This window comes from Pseudonaja textilis, chromosome Z, assembly GCF_049901715.1.
Source record: "Pseudonaja textilis isolate UNSWEBS1 chromosome Z, rPseTex1.2, whole genome shotgun sequence".
Taxonomy (NCBI): domain Eukaryota; kingdom Metazoa; phylum Chordata; class Lepidosauria; order Squamata; family Elapidae; genus Pseudonaja; species Pseudonaja textilis.
Window position 1 is genome coordinate 106,847,106 of NC_142008.1, and position 22,662 is coordinate 106,869,767.

At 40.6% G+C, this 22,662-nt stretch overlaps 1 protein-coding gene across 5 annotated transcripts; it reads right to left on the bottom strand.

Moving 5' to 3' along the window:
* Positions 1 to 306: 306 nt before the first annotated feature.
* On the bottom strand, positions 307 to 13,995 carry ZNF628 (zinc finger protein 628). Of its 5 annotated transcripts, XM_087915451.1 has the most exons (4): positions 13,810 to 13,969; positions 8,179 to 11,598; positions 1,545 to 1,643; positions 307 to 945 (listed from the first exon to the last, which is right to left on the bottom strand). In XM_087915451.1, exons 2-4 carry the CDS (start codon positions 11,578 to 11,580, stop codon positions 403 to 405), a joined length of 4,044 nt encoding a protein of 1,347 aa, XP_087771577.1. In that variant the 5' UTR covers positions 11,581 to 11,598; positions 13,810 to 13,969; the 3' UTR covers positions 307 to 402. The 5 variants fall into 5 exon arrangements, with proteins under 5 accessions (XP_087771577.1, XP_087771576.1, XP_026575067.1 ...); XM_087915450.1 differs by lacking the exon at positions 8,179 to 11,598; XM_026719282.2 differs by lacking the exons at positions 8,179 to 11,598; positions 13,810 to 13,969 and adding an exon at positions 2,677 to 3,054.
* Between the last annotated feature and the right edge of the window lie 8,667 nt (positions 13,996 to 22,662).

Consider the following 22,662-nt stretch of genomic DNA (forward strand, 5'->3'; position numbering starts at 1 on the left):
GTATGCATATTCACAAACACACATGTGCACAAATTTTCTCAATTGTTAGAATTTGCTCTTCAACTTTGTAAAAAATTTGAAGTTACTCTGACCCCAAAAAAGCACACAGGAAATGAGCCTCAATTCCTGTTTCTAACATCAGTGAATAATGTGGAACAGAAATCCCAAATGACAGTTTGATTACTATACCAGACGGGGAAGAAGGCACAAATAATCCTTTATCCTGATTTGCTTTGCAGCCACACTTCGTTGTTAATAGTAAATTACTGCTTAGAAACTGGAATGCTTTGTTTTAGCTAGAGCCTGTTTCTGAAACTCTGTGTTTTATTTGTTCAAGAACAACAACATTCAAAAACATGCTATCTTGTCTAACAACTTTGTACCAAACTAGTAGATGCAGTTCTAAAGTTCTTTGATGAACTCTTGTTGAACAGTGTAACCCAACCATGGGCGCCCACCACTCAAACTATAGCCAGTGTTCTCAAAGAGACCAACAGCAGCTTTAGCCACCACAGAGACCTGGGCCACCAGTAATTTGAAGCCCCGTGCACGAGCCTGTGCCTCTAGAAAATGAAGGAGGCACCGACCCACACCAGAGCGCCTGTACCATCGGCTGACAGCCAATCGCTTGAGCTCAGCAGTGTGTGGCTCTCTATTAAGAGGCTCCAAAGCCACACAGCCACACACATCATCATCATCATAAACAGCAACCCACAACCCACGATGGCTTGCACTATAATAGGCATGCAAGTGTTTAAGGTCTGGTGAGCGCCATAGTAGAAGTTTCAGAGCCACCACAGTGAGGAGTACTGGCAGCACAAGGGCCACTACAAAGGAGTTCAGGAAGAAGCGTAGACCACTGCTCACAACTGCCATCAGTAATAAGGCTAGAGGCCGTGTCAGCACATAAAGTATCAAGCGGTTTTCTGTATCCTTGAATCCATCCTGGTAGGAGAGAAATAGAAGAACATAAAAAGTCCTCAGAGTTTAGAGGAACTCAAATGAAAGATAAATTATCAGGCATACATAACGGTTTCTACCCTGTCTCAGAGAGCTATCATACTCTTGCCTGGACCTGTTCAAAATCAACCAGTGAGCTTTATCCTACAGTAATGATATGAATTCAGATATTCTTGGTTCTCTCCTAGCATTCAAAACCACATGATCATATTGTCACAAATCATTTCCCACTAATTAAAATCCTACCTATTACTTTCATGTTACAAGAAAAAGTCAAAAGCAAAAGGAATGATATCTTGTAAGAAAATTTTTATGCTGTTAAAACTTTAACTGAAAAATTCCAGAAAATAATCTGGACAGATTTGGGACTCTCCAAGACTAGACCCGAAAATACAATTAGACTTCTCCTATGTATTTGATAACAGTTGAACCCATGAAACTTTCAGAGCCCAAATGCAAGTGTTACAAACTTGTTGAAGATATCTTCTGAAAAAAATGTTAAACGTGGATTAACATACAGAAACTTCTCAAAAGAAAAGCAGGAGAACTGATGTAGCTAGATCCATGTTTCTCCTCCATCTCACCTTCAGAAGTTCCAAAACAATGGGGGCTTCATCCTCTCTCATTTCCCTGATTAACAGCTGTCCCTGGTCCAAGGTAGGCATATTGTTAGCAACTGACATCTAAAAGGAAAAAAAATTCAAACATTGACTGAAAAATAATTCAAAAGGGGGAAAAATTCAAACATTGACTGAAAAATAATTCAGACTACAGTAGGAGAGAATCTTTTACTTAAATGGGGAAATAAATACTCATCAAAAGTCCAAGAGAAGGCAAACTCTGACTACTCCATAAAAGGGTACCTCCACCACATCCACCATATAAAATAAATATAATTTGGTAAATATACATAAGCAGTTGGTGAACGTCTCATCATATCTTCAGAATTGTTCCTACTTTACACTATAATGCACAGCCTTCTTTAAATTATGAACAAAACTGTGATAAGTATCACCCTGAAACAGAACAATTAGCACAAACTATTTCATTATAAAATCACAGACTGATACAGCACAGGACTAAACCAGAGATTGTTGATTACAGCACAATAGATGGATGCCCAACTGTACTTTAAGGTAAAACACATTGTGGTTTACAGTATGATGCATGATTATTTGAATTTCAGATTCTTTATTGTCATTGTACATATATACACAGTATACGTACAATGAAATTCACATAAAACCCAGAGACCAGACTCAACATGCACACACGACAATCCCCAAACCGGCCAAAATTCCCCACCTTCTAAAAACACACAAGCATCCACACAACAATCACTGGTTAGCTTTGGGCCACCTGCTCTTTTCTGGCTTCCGTTGTTTTCTTTTGTTATACAGGGTCCCTTACTTCAAAAGATTGTTCTGAAAGGGATTGTTGAGGAAATGATGGGTTTTAGTGCTTTGCATCTACTGCAAATATCATTTTTCTTAGAGTGAATTCAAAAACAGCTTATCAGATGCAAACGAGCAATAAAGTTTTCTTCATAAAATTTATAACAGGAAAACTTCAACACTTGTATTTTGCCTAGCCCACTCCCTTTCATAAGAGGGCTACCTCAGCCACGCCCCTTCACAAAAAATAGAAGCACCTTATCTAGCATACTCACTACAGTTAAGCCTTTTACGGTCCCCCCTCGGTTCCCAATGGACTCACCCAGTTTGCAGGCTACGGCTGACTTCTCCCCTGCAGACAGGCGCATGGGATATTCCAATAACTGTTACATTCTCCACTTTTTCGTCAAAAAGCACGGGAGGGGTGGATAGGAAACAGTCCTGACCCAAAGGCCCTATAATTCAATCTCATCCCAGACTCAAGGCTCCAATGAATATGCGCATGCGCTACGTTCTTTCTTCTTCGACCCTCTATCCCTTCCTACGCAGCCCTTAGTTACTGTTGCTAAGCGGGACTAATGTGGCCTTTGGGTATGCCAAGACAGTCGAGTTGCAGAGATGTCCCAGCTCTTTTTCTTCCTTGGTCTTTTTCGGGAAACTTAGGAAATTTGGGGGGGATGACTGATCCCCTTCTTTTCTGTATGGTATAACAAACAAAAAACAAAAAAAACTTGGATGCGTAAATCCTGACAGGAATTTAACAGATACACCTATGTGCAAATCCCGGCAGACAAATTCAACAGGTAAATCTATACATAGAAAACGATACATTAGCCCTTTGCCTATCTGGATCTTATGGCAGTATTAAAAATACTGTAAACCCTGAGGAGCCTATGTTGTTCGTACATGGGGCGGGGGGGGCGCTTTGGGATTGACATGATATAGGGATTTTTTTTGCCTAAATCTTCAAATTACATACATAAGCTAGAAAACTAGCCTTGATCTATGTAGAATGCAGAATTTTTACTACTAATGGGGGAAACTACCATACCAAGAAATCTTAGAATTGCAGATTAGAACAGAGGAGTGTTTTTTAAAAATAAAAAAAAACTTCCAGGGGAATGGCCGTGACAGCCCACTTCAATATCATGGCCACCAAAGTGCCTAGATTCAGTCATGTATGTCACTAATAGTTTAACCTGACTTAAAAATGGATTTTATACAAGTTTAAATTTTACCTTCCCCCTGTCTTGGAATATAGATGGCTGCACATTTAAATATGTTGACCAATTATATAATAAGTTTACCAAGCCCCAGTTTCAAAAACTACCAAACCCACAGAAATTTACTATGTGGCTGTGCCAATAATTTTGAGTTCAACCAACCCCATAGGATTCAGCTGTGGGACAAAATGAAGGGCTTACACATCTAAGCCACCTTAAATTCTTGGAAGATAGCATAAATACAAACAAAATGTGTACCAATTTGAAGTACTCATGGTGGCAGTATTTGATCTATAAGTTTCTTTGCATCCAGCTGGCTAATGTTAATATTAAATGGAATCCTGAAAACAAAATCAGTGCTGTTCTGAAAATAGTGTGGTTTAAAAGCTGTTGCTGAAAATAAAAGATGGTTCCCAGTACCAAACCACTATATAGTTAATTGGTCTGCACTTCATTATACAATGTACATATTACTTGTTGAAAATGTTAATTTATTTTCAGGATCCATTATATGTAGTACATAGGTGGTCTGAATGCACCCTCCTGTGGTGAGAGGAAATACTGAATGCATGAAGGCAAACGGTAGATTATCATGGGTTTGATTTTATGTGCAGATATTCATTGTGCCAAAATGGTAACATGAATAGCAACTATGGCAGCAAGGCTGTGATAAATAAGTCTTATAGTTAGTAAGTTACTAAACCTTACTTATGCCTATGAAACCCTTGTATCACATTAATCTACATTGCAGGGACATTTAAATGCCTGCTTAATGCCCCAAACCTCATGAGGGCGGAAATTTTGTCTTACAACTGATTTTTGAAAGTAAGTACAGGGGGACAGAGGACTGGTTCTATGGCTCATCAAAGGTCTGGGCTTTTGTTCTTAGAAGAGTACATTTTCTAGTTGTCTTCTGTTTAACATCTACATGAAACTACTGGATATCTTCATAAATCTAATAGGGGAATTCAGCTATTGTAAATCCTTGACTGAAGATCTCTCACTCTGCTCTGGGATTGTCATCCTCTCCCATCAAGCATGCAACGTCAAGGGGAATGTACACAAAGCTGTGAAAAAGAGTACAGCTGTATAACCAGCCAGATCAGCCAAATTAATCTTAATGATCAATGAGGTGACACTGATAGATGTCACAGGCAGATCACTCTCACATTCCCTTCATAAGTCTTGATCCTTGACCTGCTGAGTTAAATGCCCAAAGTTCTACTGATTGCCTGAAGCAAAGGAACAAGTTCAATCCTGGCAAAATCAAATGGCTGTGCTTACTTGGTCCCCTGATTCTAGAGATGTTCCATCAACTTTCAGTGGATTTGCACTTCTCTATTTGAGCTGCTTGTGCAATCTTGCAGGCCTTCTCAAGACTGCAACCTTCTCTGAAAGAGCAGGTAATACCTGTGGTCAAGGGGAACTTTTGCATATATATGTTAATATGCCAGTTGTGACTTTTCCTGGATTGGGACATCTTTCATGTCCTGGTCATTCCCTCTCTCATTAGAGCTTATTGTAATATTCTTTATATAAGTCTGCTGTTGAAGACCATCTTGGAGCAACAGCTGGTATAGAATCTGGCAGCACAGGTAGTGTTGGTAATGTTGTATCACACTCATATGACCCTATTGCTTCACAAGCTGAAAGTTACCAGTCAGCTTGCTTGTGATACAAGGTGCGTGATCAGCTTTAAAGTTTGCCTTGTATGATCAGGCAAAGAGGGTGTGCTTTGGGCCCTTAAACCAATGCTTTTTTAAAATATAGTCTTCTCAAAACTAAAATTGCTAGCAGCCGATGCTGAAAAATAAAGCAATATTAAAATCTCATCAAGGAATTGTATGAAGTGGTAGCAAAGTTATCAATTTTTATTTTTAACATGGTAAGCTTCAATAAATATAACCAATACAAACAAAAGCTCTTTTGGGTTATCTGAAATTTTTAAAAGTGAGAAGGGATCCTGAGGGGAAAAAGAGTTTTAAGAAACACTGCATTAAACAATGTTATATTATGGGAACCAGGAAGTATGCCTTCTCTATTGCAATGCCTGCTCCCTGAAATGATGGTTCTCCAGTCATGTAGCTTCCACCATTGTGTTTAGAAAACCTGTTTATTCTCCTAGGCCTTGGGAAATGTTGAGAAGAGAGGCCTTACATTTGTTATGTCTTCCAAACAGCTTTGTATACTCTTTTTATAGTTGGATAGAGTTCTGCTTAGGCCTGTAAATAACCTTTATGTTAAGGGGAAAAAAACTTCTGACCCACTAGACCTCCACAATTGCCTCATATGTAGCCCCTACCTTGATAACAAAAAAAAATATTTCAAGGGTTGGCAATTCTGAAAGCAAGAAGATATCAATATAAAAACTCTTTTGCTAATTAATTGGGTATTAAGGATCTTACCTGGCAAGAAGAAAAATGAATGAAAAAAGACTAAATGAAATTGAAGATCATTTTGCTCAGCAAAAAAATAGGATTAGGGCAGGTTTTGTGAGATGGGTTTTCTGGATGTTATTGTCCTTAATATGAATGATGCATTTTTCCAGGATCATATCAAGAATAATAAAATATAGGAAACCACAATATTCTTAATATACTATCAATTCATGAAAAAAACCTCAGTATTGCAGCCCTCATGTGAATGAGCTAGTCCTCATATGACACTTGTGATGAAATCTCTCATTTAAAGTGTGAGTATAAACCTTAAAAATTATTTATGTGTAAGGTATGTTTGCTTCTGGATTTCCTGCTTCCTTTATGAAGCTATTAAACTCTACAGACAAGGTAGAAAATGATTATTGATTGTTAAAGCCTTGCTTTTCTGGTGAAAGAGCTGACCATCTTCTGCCTTGCTGCAATGTACTACCTCCAAAACTTCGTTGGGCTTTCTTTCTAGATTTTAAAAAAAACTTTTAGTACTAATTTTAATGTATGTATTTACTGATATTTGCTTTTGGTATTAGTTTAGTTTGAAGAGCAGAATTTCAACTGAATACTAGATTTTCACAGCTAAGGTGTAAATAAATCATATTATGACTTAATTTAATTTATAAACCCAGTTACCAAGATATAGTACTTATTCATCTGGCCCAGTTCTGGCTGTTTATGTCCCAATATTCCTTGGTTGCTCAGCTAGAATTAAATCAATGGCTTGTCAGTATTTTGAATCACAAACTAGCTATACACATTTTAGTCTGGCATGCTTTGCAAGCCTACTGTCTACCCAGAGGTGGGCAACTTTCTTCTTATAGAATATCAAGAGGCTTGATAACCTGTTGAATTGTTCAAGAATGTTACCGAAACTTCATTTTGTTACCTTTTATCTATGCTACTTTAGTAGTAGCTATATTCAATATGTACTATGTCTGAATAAAGCAGCATGAAACTGGGAAAGCCAAGAGTAATAATACCACCTAATCCTTTCTTGTCCCTTCAAGTTTTCACGTTTTAAAAAAGGCCTTAAGTCAGTAGTTTAATGCACAACCTGCTTCTCAAGTTAAAGGCAGAAACCCTGAAGAACCTACCTTACATTTTCTTACCCCAGCTCAGTAACAGATAAAATATTTAAAAATTACTAAAAAAAGTATTGCAGAAATATTTAACATTATTGCATCATAAATGTGATCCAGCGTATGTATGATGGTACACTAAAAAAATACAACTGAATAATGATCTGCATCAAAGCAGTCTTTTATTTTCATTTCAGCTCACAAGGATCTTTGATTCTGTTGTGTTTGTTAGCACCAGGAACTAAAAGGTCCACTCAGGAAGAAATGTACTTCTACACATGATAAAAGGGCTATAATAGAAACAGAAGGAATTAGCCATAAAAGCCATTGTAGCTGTATGATGCAATCTATAATAGCTCATAAAACTGTCTCCTATAAGTATCAAGCAATCTCAAGCCTGAATGACCCCAATTTCCTATTTTACAAAAGGATTATGCTATTTCACAGCAGTATGGTCCATGGTCCACAGAAGCGAAATGGAGAGATCAGCTACCCATTAATCACATTCCTGTTTAACAGAATGGGTAGAAGTCCTGAATTAGGCGCTTTTTTTTTTTGCTAGAACAAAATGTTTTAAATATAGGGATGGATTTGGGTAAAAATAAAAGACTGGGCTGGCAGTTTCTTGTGTGCAATATATATGGATGCTGAGAGGCATGGCACAAGGATTATTGTGGCTGCAGGGATAGAAGCAGCAGTGGCAGGCCATATAGGATCAGAAGAATAACAAAGGACATGCTTTGGATTAGCAGGCAAGTAGTTGAACCCAGTTATTTTTTAAGAAAATTTGTCCCGAGGAATCCAAGCAGAACTCACTTGGTGAGTTGACCACCTCAAATATAGTATATGTATTCTTATTCTTTGCCCCATTCTTATTTTTTGTAGAAATCAGACTGTTTCTGACCAATACTCCAGTTCAAGTATGTGAAGAAGCTGTTTTTTAGAAGGTGTGAACAAGTTGCATGTTTGGTACTGTTTGCACAATCTGAATGGAAGGCAGTCCTTGGGATGCAACTGGGTTTTGTAAAAGCTGCACCATTTGAGGACTGCTGCTTTCAACAGCAGCTTGACTGTTATCTGGACTACCTACCTGCAGGGTCGGTAAACTCTCTAGTACTTGGAGAGTCTGTTCACCCTGTGCATTGCGGATAATAAACAGATTCTGCCCAGTCCCTGAGCTACCATCAGTACTATGTAATTGGAGGCCAGGCAGTTCCTGCAAAGTCTGGATGTTTTCTACTTCCTGAACACACCAACGGGTTTGTTCTCCACTTGCCCTCCTCAACACTAATACATTTTGAATCCCTTCTTCAGTCTGCAGAGTCTCAATATGCATGTCTTGCACACCCTCGAGGTTCTCAACCTCACCTCCAGGCCCTAGCAGTTCCTCTTCTGGAGAATTCTGTACAACAATCAGGTTTTCTTCTTCCATGTTGGATTCCTGGTGGAGGTCCACTTCAGAGAGCTCATGTGAACTAGGCAGAGCAGTTCCAATCTCATTCATTGCTTGAGCTGAGCCCAGAGTCTGAAGTTGGACACTGGCCATCTCTTCTGGAGGCTGAAGCTGCTGTCCTTCCTGGGAAGATATAAGCCCCTGGATCTGATTTGCACTATCCAACTGTTGGGAAGGAGCAAGGCCTTGGATTTCAACACTGTTCACAGACTGATTTGACTGAGGCAAATTTTGAATCTGAAGAGAGTTGGCCTGCTGACAAGATGTCAAAGTCTGGATCTGAAGAGAGTTTACTTGTTGGGAAGACTGGAGATTTTGGAACTGCAGGGTCCCAACCTGCTGGGAAGATGTTACAGCCTGAAATTGCACAGTATTCATCTTTTGTGAAGGCTGAAGTGTTTGGAAATGCACTGTGCCAGCAGGTGGATAATTGGACAGACCCTGGATTTGCACAGTGTTCTGGGATAGAGGCAGACTATGAATCTGTACAAGACCAGTCTGTGGAGGGTTAGGAACAGCCTGGATCTGAATTGTGCCAGATTGCTGGGCAGTAGGCAAAGTCTGTATTTGTAGTGTGCCACTTTGCTGAGCAGTGGAAAGGTTTTGGACTTGCTGAGGCAGAGTTTGAATCTGGATAGCACTTGTTAATGGATTGGGTGGTATATATTGTATCTGCACTGTGCCCAACTGCTGATCCGGTAAACTCTGGAGCACCATAACATTCTGTCCATTGGTCTGCAGTCCTGGTGACCTCTGGATTTGTACATTAGGGATAGGCTGCATATTGGCTCCAGTGGTACTGGGCATTAAAATAATATTCTGGTTGCTAGATACTGGTGGTGCGGGGGTAGGTACTGACACAGGCTTCTTTCCCTTACTTTGACGGAGTATGACAGGTTTGTTTGGAGTAGTGGAAGTATTTGGCACCAGGGTAAAAGTTGTTGAAGCAACAGGTGTAGTCGTTACCATCTGTGGACTAGGCAAAAGAATGAATTTGGGGGGTGAACTTTGCAGAAGTGGTTGCTGCTGCTGCTGCTGCTGCACACTGGGAATGAGCTGCAAGCCCTGAGCTGTCTGCACTAGCAAGAAACTTTGACTGTTGGAAGAAAGAGCTGGGGATGGGTTGCCACTTAGCTCAACATTCAGAGTGGCCTGCATGTTGGGCACAATTTGTACCTCCTGGGTGGCAGCAGACAAGGCAGTTGGATGATTGGCTGCCTCACTGCTGTTATGGGTACGCAAATGACGCTGTAGGTAAGATGCCATGACAAAAGCCTTGCAACAAACTGGACACTGGAAGGGACGTTCCCGGGAGTGGGTGCGTCGGTGCAGTGCTAAGTTGGATGAGTGAGTGAATGCCTTGCCACAGTCTCGGCAGCAATAGGGCCTTTCACCAGTGTGTACCCGCTGATGTTGCCGGAGGTTGGATGTCTGAGTGAAAGCTTTGCCACAAGTCTGGCAGGCAAAGGGACGTTCCCCCGTATGCAGCTGTTGGTGCCGACGGAGGCATGAGGTGTTCTTAAAAGCTTTCCCACAATCCTGACAGGCATATGGTCGCTCTCCAGTATGCTGGCGTAAGTGGTATTGGTAATGAGAGGCCCATTTGAATGCCATGCCACAGGTAGGGCAGGTGAAGGCACGCAGCCCTGTATGCACCCGCTGGTGAATGCGCAGCAGCGAAGAGCGCTTGAAGGCCTTCCCACACTCACTACAAGCATAGGGGCGCTCCCCTGTGTGATCACGGAGGTGATAACGTAGCCCCGAGGAGCCCTTGAATGATTTTCCACATTCTCCACACACATACGGTCGCTCAGGTGGTGGAGGTGGTGTTGCAGTGGTTGTAGGCACTGGCTCAGCCTGTGCCGGGCAGGTCACTTCAGCTTCCTCCAGTCTCTGTTCAGCTGCAGGATGTGAACGCTGGTGGCCTAATAAGCTGGCCAGTGCAGGGAAGGAACGCTCACATACCACACACGTGTATGTGCGATCTGATGAATGTTGACTCTGATGCCTTGCTAAACCTGCTGCGCTCTTGAAAGTTTTACCACACACTGAGCAAGATACTGAGGGTGTGGGAGATACTACAGGTGCCGTCTCCTCCTGCACTGATGGTGATGGCATTTCTGGCAGAGGCAATGGCTCTATTGGAGCCAAGTGTGTTTCTTGGTGACTTAGCAGTTGCTCTTGCAAGGAAAAAGTAAGATGGCACATACTACATCGAAACATCATCTCTACCGTGGTGGTTGGCTCCTCTAAGAAGAGTTGTGCTGGAGGTGCAACGTCAGCATGAGTCTCCAAGTGCTGCTGCAAATAGGTTTCAGATGCAAAAGCTTTACTACAAATAACACAGGTGTGAACAGAGCGGGCAGTGTGTGCTGATCGGCAATGCAGTGCTAGATTAGATGAGTGCGTGAAAGCTTTACCACAGTCCTGGCATCGATAGGGTCTCTCACCAGTGTGCACTCGCTGATGCTGTCGTAGGTTTGTGGATTGAGTGAAAGCTTTGCCGCACATAGGGCAGACATAAGGACGTTCACCTGTATGTGTGTGGCGGTGCCGTCGCAAGCTAGAAGAGTTCTTAAAGGCCTTATCACATGCTGGACAGGGATAGGGGCGTTCTCCAGTATGTTGGCGCAGGTGATATTGGTAATGGGAAGACCACTTAAAGGCTTGGCCACAATGAGCACATTTAAAAGCACGCAGACCAGTATGTACACTCTGATGGATCTGAAGCAAGGATGACCGTTTAAAGGCCTTGCCACATTCACTACACTTATATGGTCGCTCACCCGTGTGTCCACGCTGGTGATACAGCAAGGCTGATGAACCTTTGAAAGCCTTGGGGCATTCTGAGCACTTATAAGGCCGCTCGCCTGTGTGAGTCCGCTGGTGATGGATGAGCCGTGATGACCATTTGAACACCTTGCCGCATTCTAAGCATTCATATTGATGATCACCACCGCCACCACCAGGACCTCCACCTGTTGGGACCACTGAGGGCACTGCTGCTGCCTGCATCTCTATCTGCTGAGCTCCCACCATTGCCACAGATTTCACCTGCTGGAGAGAATCAGTATTACCTGTTTGTCACAATTTCACTAACATGTTAGCAAGACCTATTCAGAAAAATATGTCACTAATTGATCTGCAATTCAATATGTTGCATGCATCTATCAAAAAACAGATTGTACATCTGAGATATAAACAAAATTTTCTCTATGTGATCTTCCCCCACTCCATGTACTTTGCCCCAGAATTTAAATAAGGTAAATAAGCAGTACTATCAAAGTTTAGGGAACTGATGTTGTCTACCATCATCTTCCAAGGAAGCCCTCTGCTTCTGGCAAGAACCAAGAGACCAGAAAAGGAGATAACATATATTCCTAGCCCTGGTTGTTAAGAAGCAAAGATACATATTAACACTGGGATTATTTTTCCAAACAATTACCATGTAACCTAGGAGTTGCACCAATGTATATAGCAAGTGTCTTCAAACTTGGTAAGTTTAAGATGTGTGGACTTCAACTCCCAGAATTCCTGAGCTAACATGACTGGTGGAGGAATTCTGGGAGTTGAAGTCCACAAATCTTAAAGCTGTCAAGTTTGAAGACCCCTGGTATACAGCTACAGCAACAGCCTGAAGAGCTGGTATTTTCTATCCTCAACCTTATAATACTTATTCTAAATATATTACACTGTAACATATTCTAACAGCCCATTAATGGATTAAAATAATGCTAATCCACATGTACATTGCATAAATAATCTCTGAAACTTGAATATCAGGCTGAAATAACAGGAACTGTGTTTAATATAACAACAAAAATAATATATTCAAATATAATAGGTGCAATATTTTAATTGGCACTAGAATACTAGAGCTGAAAGAGGGATCTGAGGGAAGGAAAACTGACAAGAAAGGATATTACTACTCAGATATGAACTCTTGTTCATCTGTAGCAATTGGTAGGCAACTAAAAAGAAACAAAGAGCTGGCTACTAGTGCTGAGCAGTCATGATAAATTGAAGGAGTTGGAATGAGGCAAATCTAGATGCTTTGCAGCCAGAGTTCAGATTATGGATGAGAATTTCATACTACCAAAGTGATGGTGGTGAGTCACAATTCCTATTATATCTCACTTTTGGCCAAACTTGGAAAGGCAATTGACGGATGAAATGCAGATCTGGAGCCACATTTTCCCAATTATATAATAAACCATTAATTTAAATCTCAATCTCTCTGTCTCTCTCTCTCTCCCTCTCCCGCTCTGTGTGTGCGCAAGAGGGGGGAGGGAGAGGGGGGTAGGAGAGAGATTGTATTATTATAAAATAGGGAAATTATGACTCCAGATCTGCATTTCAGCCCCAGTTGCCTTTCCAAGTTTGGCCAAAAGTGAGATATAATAGGACTTGTGACTCACCACCTTCACAGGTATCCCACAGAGAGAGAGAGAGAGATAAAATATGATTCTTGAAGATGTAAAATCTTTAACCAGTGTCCCATTTCCCAGCATTCATGTAATACTTTAGAAGCCAATTGTAACTGAAGCTCAGAAAAAGGGCTACAGGGTGAGTAGAGGGTTTATTTTCCCTTTGAGTTTAATTTCTCTCTCCCGTCGTTTTTGAAATTTTGCATAGATTCCACTTTACTTTAAGCAATGTTCAGCCTCATAACGCTGTGAAGAGGTCAAGCCACTCTTTTCTCCCCCAGTTTCGGCATCCTCCACAGAAGAATCTAAGGGCACCAGGAATGAGGTGCTGCTGTCAAATGTACTGAAATCCAGCTTTAGCAGTTTAGTGTACGCCAACTCCAATTTGGAGCCTATTAGAGGTGTTGGGCTTCAGCCTGCATCCTCCAGCAGATACCACAATGCAGGTTGGGCACTGATAGGAGTTGTAGTCCATCCTAAGGGCACCAAGTTGGAGAATGGTGGCTCAAAGATGAATCTCTTATGAACCGCTAGATGAGAAGGAATTCCACATTCACTTAATTCTCTCAATTACAGCCCGTCCTATTGCCTCAAATATTGTAAGATGAAGAAGCGCCCTGTAATTAAAATTGCCTTCTCCATTTCTCTACCCGACCGCCTTGGGAACAAGCGAATATTCTGTCGGGGTAAGAAAATCCCCTTTTGTGACATGCCCCTTTAAAGCCTTCCCTTTAAGGAACCGAGCTCCGCCGCCCCTCCCCCTTCGCTGCCGTTCGGCCTCGCGACGTCTTTTTTCCCTTTCCCCCTGATGTCCCACTAATGCTCTAAGTTTTCTCCTCACCTGGACCTTTTTCTTCCTTGCCGCGAACCTCGTTGCAATGAGGGGGTGATGGGAGAACTTCCCCGGGGCTATGGGGGGAGGGGCACCCCCTCCACCCTCCTAATGGCTAGGGGCGCGGGACACCCAACCTTTACCTTGCTCACACTAACAGCCCGCGACGCCGGCCAACCCCACCTCTTCGCTCTTCTGCCATTGGCTACTCAGAACATCTTGGGAGTTGTAGTTTAAATACAAGCCTTTCGCCATCTTGGCTATGGGGCACGTGACCGCAAGGTACATATTGTTGGAGGCTCAACAGGAAGCGCTTTCTGTGCTAGTTCGATGTCAGGCGGCTGCGTGGTTGAGCCGCAGATTTGGGTGGGCGCAGAAGTGGCATGGTGCGATAAGAATTCGGGTATTAAGAACACATCAGTATGCATAGATTCTGAAAGCATCGGGCATTTGTTTCAGTTGTTAATTGCTCCCATGACAAAGTGTTTATCTGGTCCCTAATTACCTCGAATGAACAATTGCATCAGTATTTGTAACGCCGTACTCCGTCATACTGTAAAGCTTTAATGCTAAAAACGTTAACTTCAGAAAGATTATGCATTAATTTTATTATTTATTTATTTATGTATTAGTCAAGCAAGTATTAGATAACAGATATAAGTATATAAGCATGGTTATGAATACATGAAATGGATACGAATAAAAAAAGCAATAGGACAGGAATGGTAGTCACGTTGGTGCATGCACGCTCCCTTTTTAGACAATACATAGAGTTTCAAAGTATCAGAATCATTGTTTAAACATAAAAAATGTATGTATGCTTGGATATTAGTATAGCAAAATTTCTGAGTGATGGCTTTTCCAGAGATAGCTAGGATTTTTATTCATACAGTTTTAAAGGAGTTGGAATTCTTTGGCAAAGAGAGAGAGAGACCTGCTGCTGAGTGAAGTTTAATGTTCCCACCTACAGCACACCTTCACACACATCCAACCATGCAAATACAGGCTACATCACTGGTTCCCTGAATCACAACAATGGTACCCCACAACTCATACATTTGTTTGCTTGAAATATATTGAAATATATATTGAAATATATCTATTCCATTGTTCATTAAATTTGTTAAGATTGGGTTCAATGCAACAGCTTTTAGCTCTAATTGATCATCAGTTTTTTTCAGACATATCACACATAGGTGTATTACAGCAGCGGGCCCTAATCTTTTGGGCATTAGGGACTGGTTCCGTGGAAAGAAGTTTTTCTGTGGACCAGAGGGGGCATGGTTTCATGTATTGCCTGCATCCCATGGATTGGGCTTCGCTTGTTTGCGCAGCCCAGTTCCTGCCATGCTGTGGACCACTTCTGGTCCATGGATGGGGTTTGGGGACCTATATTGTAGTACAGATAGCCCTCAGCTTACAACAATAATTGAGCCCAGACTTCCAGTTTGTTAGGTTGCGGCGGCGGCAGGAATCTGCGATCGTGCGCGGTTCCTGCTGCGCTCGCTGCTGGAGTGCCCCCGATCCAGCTGGATTTGGAGGCTATGGTTACCCCGTAGAGCAGGGGTGGGCAAACTTTTTGGCTCGGGGGCCGCATTGACTTTTAAAATTTGACAGATGGGCCTGGTCAGCACAAGATATGATACATATAAAAAACTGCATTTGTTAACAGTACATATCAAACATAAACAGAAAAAAGCATTAAACTTCGCTCTCTTTTGCTCCAGTTAGGTGCTCCCAGCATGCACAAGGAGCATGAAGGGAGGCAACAAGGGCATGTGATGGGTCCCTCCATGGTCCCCTCCCAGGTGACAGCCAGGGCTTTGGCACCTACTTTTTTCCTGAGATGTGTGGTGTCTGCCTCCCTTCATACTCCTTGTGGAGGGACACACATGCCCCGTCACCCCTGCCGCCACTATGTTTGCTCGGCTTCTTCCATGGGGGCACTCTTAAAGTCAACCAATAAGTGGTCCCGGAACATCTGCCCACCTGCCCAGCACCCGCCCTCCCAGAGCATGCTTTCTTCCTTCTGGAGAACGTGCCTCTTCCAGCCCAGCTAGCCAGCAGGTGACCACATGTCCTGGGGCTTGTCATGAGATGCCTGCAGCATGCTCTGTTCTATGTGTCAGGCCCAGCAAGTCCGAGCAGCCGGTGCATAGAACAAGGTGGTGCCAGACCATTGGAGAAGCGGAGCAAAGCCGGAGATTAGTAGCTGCCTCTTTCGGGGCAGAAAGCTTCCCCCAACCAGCCAGCTGGTCTCCTCGGCCATACAGAACAAACAGGCAGAGAAGGAGGAGAGCAGCTGGCCAGTTGGGGGAGGCTTCTTGTGCTGCGAAAGAGGTGGCTAATGATCTCCGGCTCTGCTCTGCTTCTCCAACATCTGGCGCCGCCCTGTTCTATGCGCCGGCTGCTCGGACTTGCTGGGCCTGACACAGAACAGGGCAGCGCCAGATGTTGGAGAAGCAGAGCGAGCCGGAGATCATTAGCTGCCTCTTTTTGCAGCACAAGAAGAACAGGGTGGTGCCGGACCATTGGAGAAGCGGAGCAAAGCCGGAGATTAGTAGCTGCCTCTTTCAGTGCAGAAAGCTTACCCCAACCAGCCGGGGTCGTCTCCTTCTCTGGCGGTTTGTTCTGTATGGCCAAGGAGGAGGAGACCAGCCGAGAAGCATGCTGCCAGGCGGGGCCACGCGGCGCAGGGCAACATGCCACGCCCAGCCCTGGCGAGGAAAGCAGTGGGTGTTCTCCAGGTGGCGGCCTCGGCCCCGCCACCAGGAAGCGGCTGCCCAGCTCCGGAGCTGATCCACACCTGACCGGCTGGAAAGGAAGGGTGTGTAGCGTTGGTGTTGTGTGTGCGATTTTTTGGTGCACGGCACGGGGTCTCTTTTGGCCAGCCCCGATTTTTTTTTTTCAGAGGGGTTTTTTTTTTTTTCAGAGGCGGGCGGATTAAAAGACCAATGGGCGGTTGTGCAGCCCATGGGCCGTAGTTTGCCCACCCCTGCCGTAGAGGTAACTGAAGACAGGGGAGATCCGGGTAGGGGTCCGGGAGTATCGCAACCCCGCTTCTCAGCCGGCACAACTCCCTTTTCCAAAGGCGGTGGAGCGGTGGTCAGCAATGGCCGCCACAAAGAAGCTTGCAGCTGGACAAGATTGTGCAGGAGGAAGTCTGAGAAAGTGAAAGTTTTTGGCTGAACCGGGACAATAAGGAACTTCTAAATACCCTGGAAATTTAATTTCTTAAACAACACATTGTTTCCTAAGAAGATCGTAAAAGGCAGCGGCAGAAAGTAGAAAGGGGAAGTTATTTTCTCTCACTCTCCTTCCCTACGGAAATAGCAGATGGAAATCCGAAAAACCTGCTTTGGCACAGAAGGTAACTAAACTTGAAAATTAAAGTCAAGGGGATATTAAAGATCTTTGAACATTGGAATTAAAAACTAAAATCTTTTTGCTATAAATGGGAAGGGAGAGGTAAAGAACTTATATTAAGATTTTACTGGAGGAGACGGCTTGGAGCTTATAAGACCAGAAATAAATGGCAATAAGACTTCTAAAAAATTATTTTGGAACTGTGTAACTGAATTTTACCCCAGGAAGAGAAAATATAAAAAGAAGAAAGTGCTAAATGAAACAGTTTGTCCTGATTTGGATTGCTTTGTGACTTTGTGACTTTTGGAAACTATTCCTTGAAAGACTAAAAACATTTGGGTTGTTTAAAAAAAAATTTTTTTTTTATAATGGCATTATCTGTTGAAGAATTGCAAATGGAATTCCAAAAGTTAAAAGAAGAGGAACAAGAAGGCAAGGGCTCTTCTGAATCTATCTTTCACTTTTTAGAAATGGCGATTTCTACCTATCAGGAATTACAACAACAAGAAAGCTGGGATGAAGAAGAAGAAGCCATCTTTAATGAACAAATAATTTTAGTTGAGGAAGAAAAGAGAAAGAGGGGAAAGAAAATGGAGAATTTAGAACTTAAAAAAGCAACCAAGAAAGGGAAAAATAAGGTGAAAAATCGATACAATGTCAGAAAGCAACAGAAAAGAGGAATACAACAGAGAGGGGAGACTAAGAGAGTGGAGATTGAGAAATGGTGGGGTAAAAATGCTAGAATCGACAAGAAAAGAAGGGAAAAAGGGAAGAGAAGTCACAAAGGCTTAAAACAAGATGTTAAAAAACGGCTTTTTTAGAGACAAAGGGTAAAATACAATTTTTAAAAAAGATTCTGCAAAAGTACATAAGACTGTATTGTAGATATTAGTATTTGAAATAGAGTTAGAAAATTGGAATATTATATGAGTTAACAATACATTAAAGGGAATGTATAAAATGTTTAAGATTTAACAATAGAGTTTAATTTCCTATGGAACATTGTTTTTACTATATTATAAGCATATTTTTTCTTTTTTATTATTATTCTAAAATGTAGTATTTAGAATGTACTAAGCAGAATCAGTATGGAAAGTATGTATTATTTTAAGTGTTAAATTTAGGGGAAAGATAAAAAGGCGTCATACTTCAACCAGTATTACAGGAGAAATATTGTATTAGAAAGAAAAGATAAATAGATAATTGAAAAAGAACGGACAAAAGATGCAAGTATAATGATTTTAATTGAGATGAAATAAATAAAATAGAATTAAGAGAGTGAATAGAGGAGAGAAAACATATATTAAATACAGAATGTTAAATAAGATATGAAATAGTATATAAGCTGAGCATGAATTTGATTTATGTCTGCATAAAAAGTTGTAACCCGGGGTTAAGCCGCTTTCCAAAAAGAAGTTTAATGTATTTATGTTTTGTGTTTTGTTTGTCTATGTTTGAATTAATAAAATTCTAGAAGAATGTTGGAAGAGAACAATGAAATTGTAAACAAGACAGATGGAAGTATACAATGAATAAAAAGATATAGAAATCAAGACAAAAGAAATATAATTGAATAGGAAAGGGAGAAATAGAAGTTGGAAAAAGATATGAAGTTGAATATATAAGATAAATATGCATATCAAATTGTGTTTGTATGGAAATGTGATAATCTGGAACTGCTGTTTTTAAATAAGATGTTTTATTTGTTTTGTTAAAATTCAATAAGCAGCTCTCAGAAAAGATGTCTTATGTTCTTATATTCTATGTTTTGTTTGTTTGTGTATTGTTTTAAAAAATTAATAAAATTTGTTTAAAAAATAATAATAATAATTGAGCCCAAAACTTCAGTTACTAAGTGAGGCAGTTATTAAGTGAGTTTTCCTCATTTTACAACCTTTTCTTCCATAGTTGTTAAGTGAATCTGAATTCCCATTGCTATCTGTATTTTACACTAAATATTACTAAGGGATGGCTGATGGAGGGAGGGCCTTTTGCTATTAATGGAAAAATGCTCAGAATACTATGATAGTTCAATAGGGACAAATTAAATGGAGGAATGTATTAATTTAGTAGTAAGGAGTGGAATTAAAATTCAGAATAAATATATTTCTAGTGTGTACATGTGTATGCAGGTTTTCTGGCTTGTTCACAGTAAATCTGGCCTGAAGCCAATTAAACAATTAACACAAAACCAAAAATATTCAGTTAAATATTATATTATAGAAAAGCTCAGAAGCCATTACGAAATATTTTGTGACTATTGTGCATCAAAAGGGATTCCTATTTGTAGTGAAATCAATTTTTTTTCTAATTTTGCTACTCTTTCTCTTGTCCAAATTATGCAGTGAGCTTCATGGTTTCCTCCTTTGGGTGAGAGAGCCAATTTCCATTTGTTTGTTATTTTGACAGTAGACAAACAAAATACCAATGTTTTTCTTTGACCATGTAGAGTATCCCATACCCCAGCTTATTTCCAAGGTGTGTTTCAAAGTTCTTGCTCTGTCAATGTCCTGGGATATGATTATTTGTAATGTGCTCTGATATAAATCAGTATGGTTGGATGGAGATTGCTTTCAGTCCCATTAGCAAGCTCACAAACAACAATTTCAACATTTTTTTTTCTCTATCTCTTTCAGTCCTAGGGAGCATGACCTAGGTAACTTGCTGAGTTGTCCTAGCTAGCAGTTACATGGCATCCTGGGAGCCAGCCTAACTATTAGCCTACTGGAAGAGATCCAGCATGTTCCAGGACAGGTGTGAAAGCATAGTTGACAAGAAATTACACAAACACTTTTGCTGTTACACAATAGCCTTTTGGCTGTTTTTCTAACTAGTGATCAGAAAGTCAGAATGTCAATTGCGAATAGACAATCAGAGTTTATATTTCACTACAGAACATCTGTCAGAAGTTAGATAGTGCCTACTGCATTTTAAAAGTTCTGAAAGTTGTTATAATGCACATCAGAATCAACTTTTTTGCCCTCTGAAACTGTTTCAATACATGTTTAGATAAAGTTCTAAATTCTAGTCTTAAACATATAGAATGAATTGAGGAACCAATTACCCAGATTATTTTATTCTGAATAAATCTATACAAAATAAAAGGGTACACTGACACCTTTCCCTGGAAAACAGAATTATTGTAGGATTTTTTTTTCTGTTCATCTTGCTACATATAGTAATTGTTTAGAAGAATCAGTTATATGTTAAAGTTGGAATTTCCAGCTTGATCTTATTCAGCACTGGCATGCATAAAATAACTGACTTTATTTAGACTTTGCACAAATGAGATAGTCTATAGCCCTAGTAAAAAAGTACATTGGTTTAATTAAATTGAAAATGTTTAAGCTGGAAATATTTGAATGGTGCCTTCCAGCTCTGTGATTTAGTGATCCTTTGTTTATATGTGATCCAATAAACACCTGCATGAGTGGAAGCATGGCAATCCAACTTTAGGACAATCTGTCATTCTTAATTACATTTTAGTGACTACAAAGCTTATGTGAAGCTAAGGATTTGCACAGTTAAGTTGAACTAACTTGTAGATGCTCCTTAGTGATCTTTCAGAGGGTGTTTTTAAAAAGATGTCAAGCATGCTTAGTCTCTGGACAGCTTAGCGTACCTCAGAATTCATCAGATTTCAAAAAAATTAAAAAGTTTTGCAGTGCTGTGAGATGGGGAGAAAAGGCAGAGAAGAAGCCTTCTTTTCAAAAGGTATAAGGAGCACAAAGTTTGGCCATTGACCTTTATTTGGATTAGAGGAGAAGTGACAAAAGGCTGAAAGACATTGAAAGAAATCTGGCAGATCCATTTTATTTACTATGTGCTTGTTCCAGGATTGTTGATGACAGCTGCACTACTCTGAACAGGACTGGAAATCTAAATCAGATGGAGAACGACATTCCTGGATTGGTGCCATGATCAGAATTAAAAGTGTTGTGTGGCCATAGGCACAGTGAGCCAAGCCACTGCAAAGTTGGAAAGGAACACAAATGGGATTGCCACCTGCCTGCCTGAATTTTGTTTGCTGTTAGCAGCAGTTTTCTTGCTTTCTTTTTAGAAGTTTAGAGCAATTAAAGCTTTTGGCAATTAGATGAATGATTTACTTTAACAATATATGCACAGTAAGTGACTTTGGACTATTTATGTGCTGACAAATGCATTAATTGAGGACAGGGGGAAAATACTGTATAAAAACACAAATGAGTATTTTGAATACTTACATTTCAGTGCCTAGTGGAAAACTTTCAGAAAAGAATTTGGTGAAAACAGAAAAGAAACATTGCACATCTCTCCTCAAGTGTGAGGTGGAAATCTTACAACTGCTTGTTGGCTTGTTGTATTATAGGTATGATGACTTTTTAATCACTTGTCTTGTAGAATCTCAATAAAATTCTGAATACTATAAGGACTTAATCCCAAACAAATGGGAAAAGGAATGATTTGGGGGGGGGGTGTAATATTGTGCTTTGTACGATCTTTAAGTGACAAGTGTGAGTTCTATTAGTAGATTGCCTGAACCTGACTAGCTGGTCTTTTATAACAGAAATATTACATAGTTTTCATTTAGTGCACCATAGTAGCAAGAAAATTAAGTTTAGAATAGAGATTGGACAAATTCTTTGACTAATCATTCAACTTTATCAAATCTATCTGGAAAGGATTTTTCCTGATACTAAGTTGACGTACTATACATCCATCTATGAGTTGGCAGAAAACTTCCAATATAATTTTTTTTTATCCCTATTGCTGACCTAAGTCTTTTCTTTGTTGTCTCTATTTCAGGTCACAGCAGCCTGTGGGCTTCTCTGAAAAAGCCTATTAGATTTTATACTACTTGATATTGCCCTGTGGATAGTGTTGAAATGAGATTTATGTATGATAACATAATTGCCACAACTTACCTACGTGCTTCTAATGTAGAGGAGTAAATTCATAATGGTGGGTTTTGTGTGATCATGTCACCATGTGTGTAGTCATTTCCAAGGTCCCTTTCAACTCTGTTAATGTTACTGTTACATAGGAATTCAGTCCAAAGAGAACATGGTCCCCAACAGCTGCTTAAAAATGGTAGGCTTTAATGGCTGCTTAGTCCTTCATTCTGTCTATTTATCTGACTCTCCAACTTCGGAGAATAGCCAATTTTTTGTCAATAAAACAAAGTTGGAGTCTTTGTAAATGGGCTGAGAATAAGCACTTTTTCATGGAACAATACAGAAGTAGCAATAGAAGTTTTTTTAAAAAAACTAAGGGTAAAAACAACTGGTTCAAAAATTCCTAGAAACTTTTAGCCTAAATTCAGCTCATGATATGGCTCTGGAAGACCGTCATATATTTCCACCCACTCCTGCCCTGTGTTCTTAACAATGGTTAACTGAACTGTAACCTTTGGGTGATTATTTCAGATATTCTTCAATGCCTTCAATGATGATATAACTTAAATTCTTAAAAATTCAGGGAGAGCTTCAGATATATATGTCTTCAGGGCAGCCTGTG

Excerpts from the sequence above, each read along its gene's own strand:
- ZNF628 (XM_087915451.1), bottom strand. The coding sequence starts at position 11,580 with ATGGTGGGAGCTCAGCAGATAGAGATGCAGGCAGCAGCAGTGCCCTCA. Across the intron at positions 1,644-8,178 it reads AGAGTTTACCGACCCTGCAG|ATGTCAGTTGCTAACAATAT; the intron begins GTAGGTAGTCCA and ends TTTTCCTTTTAG. Across the intron at positions 946-1,544 it reads TTGTTTTGGAACTTCTGAAG|GATGGATTCAAGGATACAGA; the intron begins GTGAGATGGAGG and ends CTCTCCTACCAG.